This window comes from Pristis pectinata, chromosome 28 (assembly GCF_009764475.1).
Source record: "Pristis pectinata isolate sPriPec2 chromosome 28, sPriPec2.1.pri, whole genome shotgun sequence".
Taxonomy (NCBI): domain Eukaryota; kingdom Metazoa; phylum Chordata; class Chondrichthyes; order Rhinopristiformes; family Pristidae; genus Pristis; species Pristis pectinata.
Window position 1 is genome coordinate 20,385,780 of NC_067432.1, and position 15,462 is coordinate 20,401,241.

The 15,462-nt window shown below is 41.4% G+C and overlaps 1 protein-coding gene across 1 annotated transcript; it reads left to right on the plus strand.

Annotated features, from left to right (window-relative positions):
* The first annotated feature begins 1,506 nt into the window (after positions 1 to 1,506).
* Positions 1,507 to 10,120, plus strand: LOC127584120 (small EDRK-rich factor 2-like). Its single transcript, XM_052040704.1, has 3 exons — positions 1,507 to 1,636; positions 8,997 to 9,105; positions 9,673 to 10,120. Exons 1-3 carry the CDS (start codon positions 1,630 to 1,632, stop codon positions 9,749 to 9,751), a joined length of 195 nt encoding a protein of 64 aa, XP_051896664.1. The 5' UTR covers positions 1,507 to 1,629; the 3' UTR covers positions 9,752 to 10,120.
* The last annotated feature ends 5,342 nt before the right edge of the window (positions 10,121 to 15,462 follow it).

Sequence of the window (15,462 nt, forward strand, 5' to 3'; positions counted from 1 at the left end):
TGTCCAGGTTACACAAGTGCTTTTGATGCCATCTAAAAGAGGGGAATGAATGCTAGTCAATCACAGCTGATCTGGAATATAGACAGAGGGAGATAAATGGCAGCAATTAGAGAGGGAAAAAGCATGTTAGAACTGAGAGATGCAGAACACAGCAGTTATTAGAAATAAAAGAGAATGCTGGAAATACTCAGCAGATCAGGCAGCATCTGTGGAGGGAAACAAAATGGGTCACATCTACTGGTGGATGTCCTTTCATCAGAATATCAGTTCTGGGGTAAGCCCAGTTTTACCAGGCCTAGTTATGATTAGGCAAGAAAGCTGAAACTACTTTTAGATAAATCAGTGTCTGCGCTGCTGGATACACTGAAGGAGGCCAGCACTGCTTTCTTCGTAACAAAGGAGACACTGCTGTAACTGTGCAAAATTATACAAGGCCTAGACCTATTACCCTTGGCAATGAGGACAATGTCTAGGGATTAAGTATACATTTAAATTGATCGGTTGAAGGATTAGAAGGGAGTAGAGGGGAAAAAAAAATTCCTTCATGGTCCAAAAACACTTTGTGAAATGTCGTTGAAGTCAGACATTCCCGGCACATTTAAATATACACTGGTGATGCAAACATAAAATTCCCTAAATCTATAGAAGAGCACTTTATTATATAGTTTCAAATTACAACCAATTATTATGTGAGCACATTAAGTACAGTTGCACACATTTAAATTGTTAACAATCAGTCCTGAGACCTGCCGGATGTTAGTACCCATGGAATTTTTCCACTCAACCGTACGAAATTAAATTCCCATTCTACTCAATCAAACATAGCAGAAGAGTCATTGTACTGCCCTTTGCAAGACCCTGTAGCACAATAACATTTTTCACTACCTCTCCATCCCATTTCCCTGCCCGTTTCCCCTTCCCGTTCTCTCTCCCCTCCTTCTCCCCTCCCCTCCTCCAGAGTAGATGCAGGGATGATGTTTCCCAAGGCCGGTATGTCTAGAACCAGGGCTTACAGTCTCTAAATAGAGGAGCGTGCAGGAATAATATTTCCCAAGGCTGGTATATCTAGAACCAGGGCTTACAGTCTCTAAATAAAGGGACATGCAGAATGTGCAGGGATGATATTTCCCAAGGCTGGTATGTCTAGAACCAGGGGTTACAGTCTTTAAATAAAGGGACTTGCAGAATATGCAGGGATGATATTTCCCAAGGTCAGTATGTCTAGAACCAATGTCTAGAACAGTCTAAATAAAGGGAGGCAACTATTCAGAGAGATATGAGGAGGAATTTTTTCACCTAAAGGGCTGTGATGGGCAGCACTGAGCACATTCCAGACAGAGATGCATCGATGTTTATATTAAATGGACATGGGAGAACATGACATGATGGAGCAGACGCAAGGGGCCGAAGGGCCGAGGCTGGCGTCCCTCACCACCACCACAGGGACGGCGCATGACGTCACTTGATTGACGTTGGGCTGGACCATACGGCACGCCGACAGTGGCAGCTGCGCCCAATCGGGAGTGGGGGGAAGAGGCGGGCTGCTGTGTGTCGGCTGTAGCTTGCGGCGAGCTCGGCGCCCAGGGCGTGTGCGGAGCGGAGTCGGCGGTCGGGCGAAGGGGGCGAACGATGACCCGTGAGTGGCGGCGGGGGAGGAGGGAAGGAAAGCTCTCGGCCGGCTGGGTGGGGCGGCAGCGGCGGGTCGGAGGACCCTATGGCGGTCGCCGTCTTCTCCGAAGGCGCTGGCCCCAGTGAAGTGGCGGCGAGGCCCTGGCTCCGGAGGACCGGGGGGGGAGGAGGGGGCGACGATCAACGCGCTTCCCCGGGCGGGAGCAGAGCAGGCGGGGAGGGGAGGCCTCGCCGAGCGCCGCGTCGGGTTCATGGCTGCGTCGGGCCTTGGCGCCTCCCCCTGCCACGTAAACACAACTCGGTCCCACCGAGGAAAATACAGTCGGCTAAAAAATCGGGGCCATTTAAAGGGGAGGGGCGCTTCAAGGGGCCGGGAGGACTGTGGGTCAGGACAGATGGAGCCCACTCATCCTCCCAGCAGCAGGTGGTGAGCTGCCTGTAGCTGGGGCCCGGACTCGGGTTAAAGCTATCACACCTTCTCCGTGGGGCGAAATCAGCCTGCACCGGGTCGGTGGTGGCCGTTCGTCCTCTCGGTTGCATCGCCGTGTATTGTCTATTGGTCCTCATTTGCGAGCTGCAATCGACCCAATATTCCAGTTTTTCGGTGGAGGGGATTACTCTCTCTTCACCTCCCCTTCCTGAAATTGCCCCGGCTTTTAAGGTTATTGACCCAGTGTGACATGTTGAAACCACTGTAAACCCTCTGATTAGATCAACTAAGTACTGTAGGATATAAATCCAGCTGTGCAAATTTTCTCAAGCTGTATAATTTGTGACTCTGCTAAATTTTGTGTACCCAATTTGCATTTGACAGCTGGATTCTATTTGGCCTGTTTCTTTTGCCATGACTTATGCCTTTTGTTCAGGGATAGACTGGTGCATGATTTTTTAGTCACTGAGTTTGTCTGTCATTTTATATTTTTTTAAAAAAGACTTATGGACCTTGGGAATTGAAATGGGTTTTGCTGTAATTATATCTCCAAATGTCAGACCAGTCCACTACTGGTGCTGGGAGATCATTTTTCAAGATTTGAATCTTGTTTCTCATCCAAATTTGTTACCATTTTAGATTATCAATGGTGTTTGTAATAACACTCCCTCACAGTTAATTTGATGGTGCTGAATTGTCAAAAGCCTTCTTTCTGTAAAGATGCTAGATAAATGCAAATTAATGACTTCAAGCCAACAATGTTTAGTCCAACTCCAACATGAAGTAGTTGTGTAGTGGTGGATTACTTCAGAAGCTTTATCTTGTGCTTGTCTAATCACAAGACAACCGGTACCAGCATGCAGTGGCATTTGTGTATAATTTAGGTTTAAAAACAGTGAAATCATTGGTTCCAAATGGACAGTATTGATGTTACTGAAAATATAAATAAGAGCATGTTCATTTATGCAGGATAACACTTCTGAAATTTTAACTGGCTGATGTTCATGAATCTGCACCTATTCAAATTCTGCCAAGTGCTTAAATAAGCATCAGCTGTTAATGGAGTAGCTGGAATTTCATTTTATCTGCTGCTACCTGATCTAGTTTTGTGCAATAATATATTTCTATTTATTTGCTATTTGATAACATGACTGTCAGTTTCAAGCAACTAGGTCTTTAGCACACACTGGGCTGGTTTGAGCATCATCTGTTTTGTCAGTGTTTTCTTTGAAGCCACTTGAATTGTCCATTTTCAGGGAAGAAAACTTCTGTAATGTGATTCCTCAACCTCATTTTGAAAGGGCTCTTTGCCACTCTGTTCTTGGATATAAATGAGCTCCATTTTCAATAGTTAACAATTTGAAATAATCTTAGAATAAACTTGTTTATTTGTAACCAGAAAATATTGCAGTAAATTGATTTGAGACCCTTGCTGAGACACTTGGAAGTATGTTCATTGCTGGGCCATTATAACTTTGAAATACTACATGTACACTGGGTTTAAAAAAAACTTCTTCAGGACCCTTCTGCTTTTCTCCATGGATGCTGCCTGACCTGAGTTCCTCCAGCATCTCGTTTTCTCATCTAGATTCCAGCATCTGCAGTCCTTTTTTCTCATGTACACTGGGTTTCCAAGTTCATTATTCACTAATTGACCCATTGGGGCATTTTGAAAACATAAGTGTATATACAATTGTCTAATTCTGGGATTAAAACATTGTCACAGCCTTTAATCTATGGTTCATTTAAACGTTAGCTTTCAGCTATATTTAAGATTCTAAAATTGTCATTTAGTTTGATTGCATGCAATATTTCTCACTTATACATGGCAGATTGTTAAGTCAATGCAAGAAGGACTGAAATATTTTTAAAAAGGGAAGAGGACATTTTATGTATTAAACTGAGTCAATCTGACCATTCTAAGAACTTGCACCATTACTAAATTGACAGCCATTCATAATTTGTGTTGGAAATGTAGATTTCAATTTAATCATGAGTACTTTTATCTGACAATGTAAAATGTTGCCTTTTGGAGTATAAGTTACAATGTTTATCCTCATTATCTGGTACAGTATATTTAAAGAGCAGTTTGTGTTGCTCTATAGGTTGTCATCCCATTCACTGCACGTACAAGGCTACAGTTTAGTTGTTAGGAGGCTCTGTTCTTTTTATAACTTTAAATTTTTTTTATGCCAACATTTTCTCTGTAGATTTGTTTTGGAGTTGCATCTGCAACATCTAACTGCATGGGTAATTTTCTCTGCTACTGACTAATCTACAAAATTATCCCTAAACTGATTTTCAGATTGGCTTGTTTTCCCATGAGTTGTTCACTGTATGAAGTGTTATTTCTCTAAGTGTGAATTTGCTTGAGGCAAGCACACCTGTTGGTTCCCCATCCCCCTTTTCAGCCAGAATTCCAGATTCACTGCAGTTAGTTTCTCACTTTCCCTGCCTCCTTTCTCCTCTTCCCACCTCCACCCCTCCTTGCCCCCCCCCCATTCTGCAAATTGTTCCATGGTTCAAGACGACACCAACAAGGGAAATGTGTGGTTCTTGTTCACCAGGTCCAGACCCTTTCATTTTGTGCACTTCAATCAAATCTCCCCTTTGTTAGTTATGAATCAAATAAACTAGACTAATTATAATCTCTCCTCAACTATAAAATTCTGTAGCTCTCATAAATCTCCTCTACAATAACCAGTGCTGTCACATCCCCCCAGTTTGCCAGAACTCTACACAGTAGCCTAGCAATGGTCTAACTAGGCTTTGTTCAGTTCTTTGCTCTTGTATTTGAAGTTTTGACCAAAACTGGTAATTAACCAGTAGGCATCCTTAACCACCTATCCTGCAATTTTGAGAGATTTGTGCACTGAAGACCACTCTGTTCCACACTTGGTATTATACTATTTTTCTATTTCCTTGCCTTATTTGCTGGATTGAATTCCATTTATCACTTTTTCCCTCTAACCAGTCTTCCTATAGGCAACAATACTGCCAATTGCTATGCAGTCAGATGGATTGAAATGTTTACTTTAATGCGAGAAGTGTTAAGAATAAGGGTGATGAACTTAAAGCATGGATCAGTACATTGAATTACGATGTTGTGGCCATTACAGAGACTTGGCTTTCACAAGGGCAGGAATGGCTGCTTGTGGTTCTGGGGTTTAGATCTTTCAAGAAATGGGGAGGGAGGTAGAAGGGGTAGGGGGTGGCATTGCTAATTAGGGATAGTATCACAGCTGTAGGAAGGGAGGACATCATAAAGGGATAGTCTATTGAGTCGGTGTGGTCAGAAATGGGAGGGGAGCAGTCATTTTATTGGGAGTATTCTATAGACCCCCAAATAGCCACTGGGACACTGACGAGCAGATAAGTAGGCAGATTTTAGAAAGATGCAAAAATAACAGGGTTGTTGTCATGGGTGACTTTAACTTTCCTAAGACTCATTGGCACCTCCTTAGTGCAAAAGGTTTAGAGGGGGCAGAATTTGGTAGGTGTCCACAGGAAGGATTCCTGACACGGTATGTACACAAGCTGACTAGAGGAGATGCCATGCTGGATCTGATACTTGGCAATGAACCCGGTCAGGTGACAGACCTCTTGCGAGCATTTTGGGGATAGTGACCACAACCCCCTGACCTTTAGCATAGCCGTGGACAAAGATAGGAGCAGACCTTATGAGAAAGGGGAACAGATGTTCTCTGGTAAATGCACTGCAGAAATGTGGAGATTGTTTAGGGAGCACATGCATGGGGCTCTAGATGGGTTTGTCCCACCTAGACAAGGAAAGGATGGTAGGGTAAAGGAACCATGGTCAACAAGAGAGGTGGAAGGTTTAGTCAAGAGGAAGAAGAAAGCTTATTTAAGGTTTAGGAAGCAAAAATCAGTCAGGGATCTTGAGTTAAGGTAGCCAGGAAGGAGCTTAAGAGCGACTTGAGAGGGCTAGAAGGGGGCACAAGAAGGCCTTGGCAAGTAGGGTTAAGGAAAACCCTAAGCTGTTCCACTCACGTGAGGAACGAGGATGACTGGGGTGAGGGTAGGGCCACTAAGGGGTGGGGGGGAGGAATGTGCCTGGAGGCAAAGGAGGTAGGGGAGGTCCTAAATGAACATTTTGCTTCAGTGTTCACTGAGAAAAGGGACTTGGATGAAGAGGAGGTTAGTGTAGAACAGGCAAATATGTTGGAGCATGTTGAGGTTAAGAAAGAAGCAGTGTTGGAGCTACTAAAAAGCATTAGGATAGATAAGTCCCTGGGGTCGGACAGGATAGGAAGCGAGGGAAGAGATTGCTGGAGCATTAACAATTATCTTTGAGTCCTCCCTGACCGCAGGAGTGGTACCAGAGGATTGGAGGATGGCAAATGTTGTTCAATTGTTCAAGAAAGGCAAAAGGGATAATCCTGGTAATTGTAGACCAGTTAGTCTTGCATCAGTGGTGGGCAAGCTACTGGAGAGGAATCTTGAGGACAAGAGTTATAGCATTTGGAGACGCATAGACTTAAAAGAGATGGTCAACGTGGCTTTGCGAAGGGCAGGTTGTGTCTCACGGGCCTAATGGTTTTTCGAGGAAAATGACAAGACAGATTGATGAAGGTAGAGCAGTGGATGTGGTTATATATGGGTTTTAGCAAGGCATTTGACAAGGTTCTCCATGGTGGGCTCATCCAGAAAGTCATGAGGTATGGGGTCCATGGTAAATTGGTTGAGTGGATTCAGAGTTGGCTTGCCCACAGAAGGCAGAGGGTTGTTGAAGTATTTGACCTGGAGCTCAGTTACTAATGGTGTTCTGCAGGGATCTGTTCTGGGACCTGTGATCTTTGAATTTTATTAATGCCTTGGATGAAGAAGTGGAGGGGCGAGTTGGTAAATTTGCAGATGACAGGAAGGTTGGTGGTGTAGTAGTGCAGAAGGTTGTCGTAGGTTGCAATCGGATATTGACAGGATACAGAAAAGTGGCAGATGGAGTTCAATCTGGAGAAGTTTAAAGTGATACATTTCAGAAGATATAAATTGAAGGCAGAGTACATGGTTAATGAGAGGATTCTTAGTGTCGAGGAACAGCGATCTTGGGGTTCTAATACATAGATCCCTCAAAGTTGCCATGCAAGTTGATAGGGTGGTTAAAAAGGCATATGGTGTTCTGGCCTTCATTAGCCGGGGGATTGAGTTCAAGAGCAGCTCTATAAGACCCTGGTTAGACCACATCTAGAATATTCATTTCTGGTTGCCACTCTAGAGGAAGGATGTGGAAGCTTTGGAGAGGGTGCAGAGGAGATTTACAAGAATGCTGCCTGGATTGGAGAACACGTCTTATGAGGCGAGGCTGAGCAAGTTAGGGCTTTTCTCCTTGGTTTTGGTTTATTATTGTCACTTGTACCGAGGTACAGTGAAAAGCTTGTCTTACAAACCGATCATACAGGTCAATTCATTACACAGTGCAGTTGCATTGAGTTAGTATAGAGTGCATTGATGTAGTACAGGTAAAAACAGTAACAGTAAAGTGTCACAGCTACAGAGAGAGTGCAGTGCAATAAGGTGTAAGGTCACAACAAGGTAGATCGTGAGGTCATAGTCCATCTCATTGTATAAAGGAACCATTCAATAGTCTTATCACAGTGGGGTAGAAGCTGTCCTTAAGTCTGGTGGTACATGCTCTCAGGCACCTGTATCTTCTACCCAGTGGAAGAGGAGAGAAGAGAAAATGTCCTGGGCAGGTGGGGTCTTTGATTATGCTGGCTGCCTCACCAAGACAATGAGAGGTAAAGACAGAGACCAAGGAGGGGAAGCTGGTGTCCGTGATGTGCTGGGCTGTGTCCACAACCCTGCAGTTTCTTGCGATCCTGGGCAGAGCAGTTGCCATACCAAGCCATGATACATCCAGATAGGATGCTTTCTATGGTGCATCAGTAAAAGTTGGTGAGAGTCAAAGGGGACAAACCAAATTTCTTTAGCCTCCTGAGGAAGTAGAGGCACTGGTGAGCTTTCTTGCCCATGGCATCTATGTCCTTTGTTTTAAAATGAAAACCTCTGGTCTAGGTACTCCACACAGGAGAAACATCATCCTTGTATTTACCCTGTCAAGCTCCATAAGGATCTTAGTGATCAATCTAGTGAACTTTCATTTTACTGTATTGCAAATACATCCTTCCTTGAGTAGGGATACCAGACCTGTACATAATACCCCAGGTGTGGTTTTGGAGGCCTACATAATTGCAGTAAGATACCTTGCTCTTAGATTTGCAATATTCCCGTAGTTCCTTGCAGTGCAAAAGGCCTTAAGTCCATGTTGGCTTTTGGAGTACTCCCATTAGTTCCATTACCCCCACTCTCTACAACTTCTCTCACATGCTCGTTGATTCTTTACACCCAGTAATATACAATGCCCAGTAATCATAATAGCATATCCCTTGAATGTGGGAGGGAGCTGGAGCACCTGAGGGAATGCCACATAGTCACAAGGAGAATGTTCTGTTTCATTGGCCTTCCAAATTGGACTTGTATACAAATTACAAGTTAACATACAAGAACACCCAGATCCTTCTGAACACGCTTTCTTGAAATAAAACATGTTTAACAAAATGGACATAGTAATTAGAATTACTACAGAGTTTTGAATAATGTGAATAAAAATAATATTGTTGGCTTGTGGATGAGGAAAAGGATAAATGGGATTTTGATCCATATACTTCAAACTATTGTAGGTGTTAATTTCTGTGCACAATGTATAAAAGTTCTGTGTGTGTATATATATCATTAGTTAATTACATCCCTGATAGCATGGCGAAGAAATTTATCTAGTTTTTCTCCTTCTGCAGAAGCTTTTGTGATCTTAACTGAATCAAAATCTTAATGTGCAACTGCAATTTTTCATAAGTGTTCATCAAATACCAAAGGTCATCAAACTATGACAGTCATCATTGACTTTTTTCCCCTTTAGGTGGTAATCAACGAGAACTAGCTCGTCAGAAAAATGCAAAGAAAACAAGTGAGCAAAGTAAGCGGAAAAGAAAGGATGATGGTTTATCTGCTGCAGCCAGAAAGCAGAGGTAAACCAAACAGCATAAATTGAATTTATAAATGTAAGACACTGTCAAACATCTGAGTCTAGAACTGGTGAGGGATGTTCTTTCGGGCTCCTTTAGTTCGATGGAGGCTGTTCACAAGAGAACAGAACAGTTGAGCAAAATTGGTACTGCAAATATTTATAGCAAGTCTGCTAGTTTCTGCTATCTTAATATTTTAAATATGAATCCAAAGCACTACACTAAGTTTACAGGAAAATAAGTAGGTGTCATTGGACTCATCACAAGGAACCAGTTGAAGTACCACTGAATATCTACAGTTTTAATTGTCTGGATGAGTTTAGCAGATGTGTATAGTACTGTATGCAGGATTGTTATGGTTTGTTTAGATTGTTGACTTGAACTGTCAGTCAAAATTGAGTACATCCAGAGCAGAGTTCAAATGGGAGCTTACTATCAGCATTTGACTGTTATTAAGGCAACATTTATTGTCTCTATCTGTAAAATTGCAGTGACACTAAAAGATTATCCTAGCATATTCTCAATGTATTTGACGAATTTTGTGACTACTTACGATTTGTATTCTTGCAGGGATGCTCAAATAATGCAGCAAAAGCAAAAAGGAAATGCAGATGCTAGAAAAGGAGCTGAAGCAGGAACTTCAAACTAACCTGCACTACCCTGCCCAACTTTCCTGGATGGGTGCAACTAATGAGCAATGCGGCTTTGTCTTCAAATATTGAACATAGTTAAAACATTGGGTTTCGGTACTTCAGAAAATTGCATTGTTGTATCTTTCCTATTGGATTATGCCATGTTTAATGCTGAAGGAAGGTGTCTTGCGTACAGAATTGTTACTTGATGCAGTGTTAGACCATATGCTATAGAGCATTTTCTTCATGAGCATAATTCACTAGGGGTATTTCCAATATAAGCAGAAAAGGTGCTTGCATTTGGATTTGTGACTAGCCTTGTATTTTTGTATCAATGCTAACCCTTTAAATTCTGTTTTAATAAAGACAGCATTTAAGTTGACAAAGCTGGGTTTAGCTGCTTGTCTTTAAGTTGCCTTTAAAGCTTTGCCATTCTTGAAGCATCTTTATTCTGCCTCAATGATCCAAAGATGGAAGGAAAGCAGTTCTTAACATGATGAATCAAGTTTTGTAGTGTGATGGGTATTATGAGAAATTCATCTGCTTGATTTTTAGGGATTTGCCTTTGAACAGGTATTAACAGATAAGCATGCAATTCACATGTTAGATGGTGCAAAGAAACATTTTCAATGCTTTGCTTGGAAATCAGAGCTCTGGCAAGGAAGAGTTATCTTTAAGTGTCATACTGAGTGGAATTGGAGTAGAGAAGGTTGTAATGGGAGATTTGCCTTTCTACTAAATCTCCTTTTTGCATTGGGTATTTAATGTGAGCTGTTGCCACATTATACGATTCATCTCTTCAGTAGAAATATGAAGGTGTTATTTATTTGGACTGAATTGACTGATTTGTTATCTAGAATTATTTATGGCCTCCAAGTTATCCAGGTGTAATGTAATATTTAAGACCAGAGAAGACCTGTAACCTGGAAGGGAGGCAGCTGGATGAGTGAGATTAATTGGGTCAGATGACATCTCACTGATTTGAACTATAGTTAGGACAGGTAATTGGAAACAGCTTATTTAGTTTGGCCCCTGCACAAAAAAAATTGATTAATATCAAGTGGGGAAAATTTATCTTAATGGGTGAACTTGGACAAAATACTACCTTGGGATCAAGCTCCCTTTTCACTTTTTGCCTGCTGTTGTGATACACATGCTCTACTTCAACAGTAAAAGGCTTGGCAGTTACTTCCAAACTTAGTCTGCTGATTTTAGCTTTAGCTTCAGCTAAGCTTGCAAATTTAACCCCTGCCCTTTCCCTTACTTAGTTGATATAAATTGTGGCTCTCATATGCCCTATATTATAAAAGTGAATCCTACTGGATATGACAAATTTTATTCTGTTACATATTGTCACATCAGTTGAATTAGGTCCATCATTGTTCCTATGTGTTTATTGGCTTAAAATTGAGTGATACTAATGCTCAGAATTCTTAATGCAGAATGAGCAAATGGATTTGCACTGAAATGTGAAGCACATCTCAAATCAGTGTAAATTGTGCAGTTTGATCAAGCAGCAATCTTTTGACCAATCTGAAGATGTTGAGAAAAGCTTATGGTCAACTGTCAGAACCCTGATTTTTTTTTTGGGGGGTGGGGGGAGGGTGCAGAAGAGATGATGGAAAGGTGAGCCAGATATCTGGGTTTTGAATTAGTGTTTTCCTTGCTGCACTGTTCTTTTGTTACCTGACTAACTTTGCTCATTTATGTATATATTAAAAACTTTCTTTTGTATAATGTATGCATTTGCTGACTTTAATTGAAGGTACTGCCACCACTTTGGTCTGAGAGTTACAAGGTCAGACTGGAGGCCTGCTGGAATTAGCTAGATGGCCTAGTTACATTTTTTGAAAATTGTGTCCTGTGTACAGCATCCTAATCAGTTTTAAAATGTGGATGTTGGTGAGTGTTGCATATTCAGTGACTTAATGAATTGTTGGATAAGTGATTGTCTAGTAATCCTTTGACATTGTTCATAAAATGGCCTGGAACAACTTTTAGTTCTGTGCCGAGAGGAGCTACTGTGGGGTGACTGTAGCTGATTGGTAAAAAATAGAGCTGAAACATGGGCTACTTCTCAACCAGAGAACAGATGTGATTTCTTGTTTAAAATGGACCATACAACCTTATTAGCAAAACCTACTAGGTACCAGAGAAATGTCAACACAAAAAGAGCTGAAAGCATTTGGTCGGGTGGTTACTCGCTATTTTGTTTCTAACCAGTCATTGTAATCTGATAGTGAATAATAAGTTTTGGCAAACATTCAAATTAGTGATTGAACATGCTTTACTGAACATTTCAAGTTTGTAATTTCTGACAGCTTGAGTCCTGGCAGCTAGTGACTGGCAAAGATTAATAGAAGGTTGTTTACACAAAAGTAACCAATTGAAACAGTTTAAAATTGGAACCTGAAGTTGAGCTTTAAATTGCTCAGTTGGTTAATACATCCCATCTACATTCCACCATGGGATTTTTTTTGAACTGCGTAAGTGCTAAACAAATACAAGTTCTTCATAGATCTCAATTTTGTGAATTTCAATTACTGCCTTGTATTTTTAGCTTGCTCATTTGCTGGATTAATTTTGTCTTTGAATTGCAGAAATTCCATGTTCCTGTTAAAAGTAAATATCTCACATCCCAAATAACTTAACCTGCTGGATATTTATACTTCATAGTTTTAAACAAGCTTTGTCTAGAAATAGCACTAATCCTGTGTTTTCGTATGATGCGAGTACTAAATCAAAACTGGAAATAACAAGTTCTTGTATTTAAAATAGCTTGATGATTTGAACTGTGCAGTCTCTCTTCTGTTATATGGTATACCTTTTCAATCCTGGTGTTTTTTTTTGAAGTAGAAACTTGCATTTATTCATGTTTTGACCTCTGGTTGTCTCAAGGCATTTGACAGCTACTGTTCAAATCCTATATTGCACTGAAACGACATCAGCCTGGATCTTAGTGCTCAAGTCTCAAATGGGAGTTGGTCCCAAACTTTTCTCTTGTATTACAAACTGAGCTATAGCTAACTATGGAACAAGACCATTAGCTGTTTGTTGATCATGAGTAAAATTAAATTAGCATTAATCTAGTATGAAATGTGTTGATCTTATCACCCTTAATGTAGATCCTAATTCATGGCTGCAGTCTAAAATAAATGCATCCTAATTGTTGGTGAACCATGAAAATGTGAGGATAAGGTTTGACCAAGCACTTGCAAACAAATTAATTTGTGCTAGAAGTGGACCTTGGCAGTAGCGTAAGAGTCTAGGCCAGGTTGGTGCCATTGTAAGTGTGCTCACTTCAATACTTTGCAGAGATGTCACTTGAGCTTGCAGTTAACATAATTTTGCCAATGGACAACTTGATCTGTAGTTCATACTTGGAGTAAAGTAACCAAAGGGATTTTTGAAGTAGAATTTATTTACATCCCTGCCAACACAACTCTGCATAATGCAAATGCAAGTTCTTTGATTAAAATGTATCACAATTTTCTTGGAAAAATCAGATATTTAATACCAACTTTTCCTCCTCACTGCATTGCACTGTTCAAATCTTAAATTCCAACTCAATGCTGAAGTTCCTCCAGTCACGTTAGAACAGCAACACATTACCTGCCATGTTTATTAGAATATTTATTTAATCCATTTGAACTGTCACCATTAGTGCCTCATCACCAAGTTCCTTCTGTGCCAAGTCTATGCTCCATGGACTCTGTACTCACAGGATACTCACCTGGAGCCATAGATTTGTTTTTTGCATAACACAATGAGATGCTGGACTTCAATTAACCAGTTCTAACTGGTTGCTGAATTACCTGGAAGGTGAAAGGGTCTTTGTTTATATCAATTTAAAGTGGCAAAACTGGCATAAGGAAACAACTTTCCAGAGCTAACCTTGTGAAGATACAGCCAAGAAGCAAGTAATCGCTTCGAGAGCCATGGTGGGAAGGGTAAGTAGGTAAGGGGCTTCAGGCAGTTTAACTAATGGGAAGGAGCACAAGCTTTTTAAGGGACCTGCTGGGGCATAGTTGCTTAAGTTTCAATGAGCTACTGTTGTCATTAAGACCTGGGCAAGGTGTTGTAGAGCAGGGGAAAGTAGATATACAAGGTTGGAAGTGATGGTGTGTAATTAATAGTCATAGGGGTTGTACAACAAATGGGTTCTTCAGCTCACCATGTCCACACTGACCTTTTTGGCCATCTACACCAGCACCAGAGCTGTATCCTATATCTTGTCTATTTAAGTGCCTATCCAAAAGTCTCTTTAAACATAGTGATTGTATCTGATTCCACTATCATCTCTGGCAGCAAGTACTGTGTATTTATAAACTCCCCTCAAATTCTCCTAACAATCCTCTTGCCATTTAAACCTATCCCCTCTGTTTTAGATACCCTAGTGGTGGGGTGGGGGGGGAGAGTTTCTATTTACCTGATCTCTGCTCCTATAGTTTTATATGCCTCTATCAGGTTGCCATTTAGCCACCTCCACTCCCAGGAAACAACCCCAGCCAATCTAGTTGCCCCATAACCAAAGTCTTCCCTTCAATCCAGGTAATAACCTGTTGAATCTCCTCTGCACTCTTTCCAGCACACCCACTTCCTTCCTATGGTGTGATAACCAGAATTCTGCACACTACTCCAAATGTGGCCCAACCGGTGTTCTGTAAAGTTGCAGCATAACATCTGAACTTCTTTATTCTATTCCTGACTGGTTGGGGGTGGAAAGCATGCCATATTTTCACCACATTTTACCTGAGTTGCTTCTTTCAGGAATGCATGGGCTTCAATCCCAAGTTCCCTCTATTCATCAACTTCACTTAGTGCCCTACCATTTACCCTATCTCCTACCCCAATTTGAATTGCTCTTGTTGGATTAAATACATCACAAAGGTCCCAGCAGTGATCACTGTGGTACATCACTGGTCATAGACTTCCATCAAAAAACAGCATCCTTCCATACCCTCTGCCTCCCATCACCTAGCCAATGCTGGAGCTAATTGGGCTCATCTTGGATCCCATGTGCCTTAACCTTCTGGATCAGCCTACCATGTAAGACCTTGTCAAATGCCTTGCCAAAGTCTATATAGACATCATTACAGCCCTGCCTTTGTTGATTTTCTTAGTTACCTCAAAAAAGAACACTTCCAAATTAGGCAAGATTTCCCTTGCACGAAGCCATGCTGACTATCCATGCTCAGCCCCTGCCTTTCCAAATGTACTTTAAATCTTGTCCCTTAAGGAAATTGTTGGAGAAAATCCTATGACTACCTTAAGGCTCAGCAGTCTGTAGGCATCTGCCTTTTCCCTGCTGCTCTTGAATAGAGGAATGACATTAGCTATCCTCTAATCTTCTAGCACCTCACCTGTGCTAATGACAATGTAAAAACAAATCTCAGGGTCCTTTGCTTCCCATGGCAACCTGGAATAGATCTTATCTGGCTCTAGGGATTTATCAACTCTTATGTGTCCCGTAACAACATCTAACACCTTTCCCTCCTTGATACTGACTTGTTCCAGATTATCCATGTACCCTTCTCTGAACATGCCATCTTCCACGTGCTGCCTTGAATTTCAATGGAAAAATATTCATTTAGGACTTTTCCCACAATGCCTAGCTCCACAAAGATCATCCCTTAGGTTCCTAAGGGGAACTGATTTTTGCCTTGGATACCCTCTTGCCTCTGATATTTCTAGAATGTCTTTGGAATTCTCAATGTTGCTTGCCAAG

Bases quoted from the DNA above. Each gene is read 5' to 3' on its own strand.
- LOC127584120 (XM_052040704.1), top strand. The intron at 9,106-9,672 runs GTAAACCAAACA...GTATTCTTGCAG, and splicing joins GCTGCAGCCAGAAAGCAGAG to GGATGCTCAAATAATGCAGC.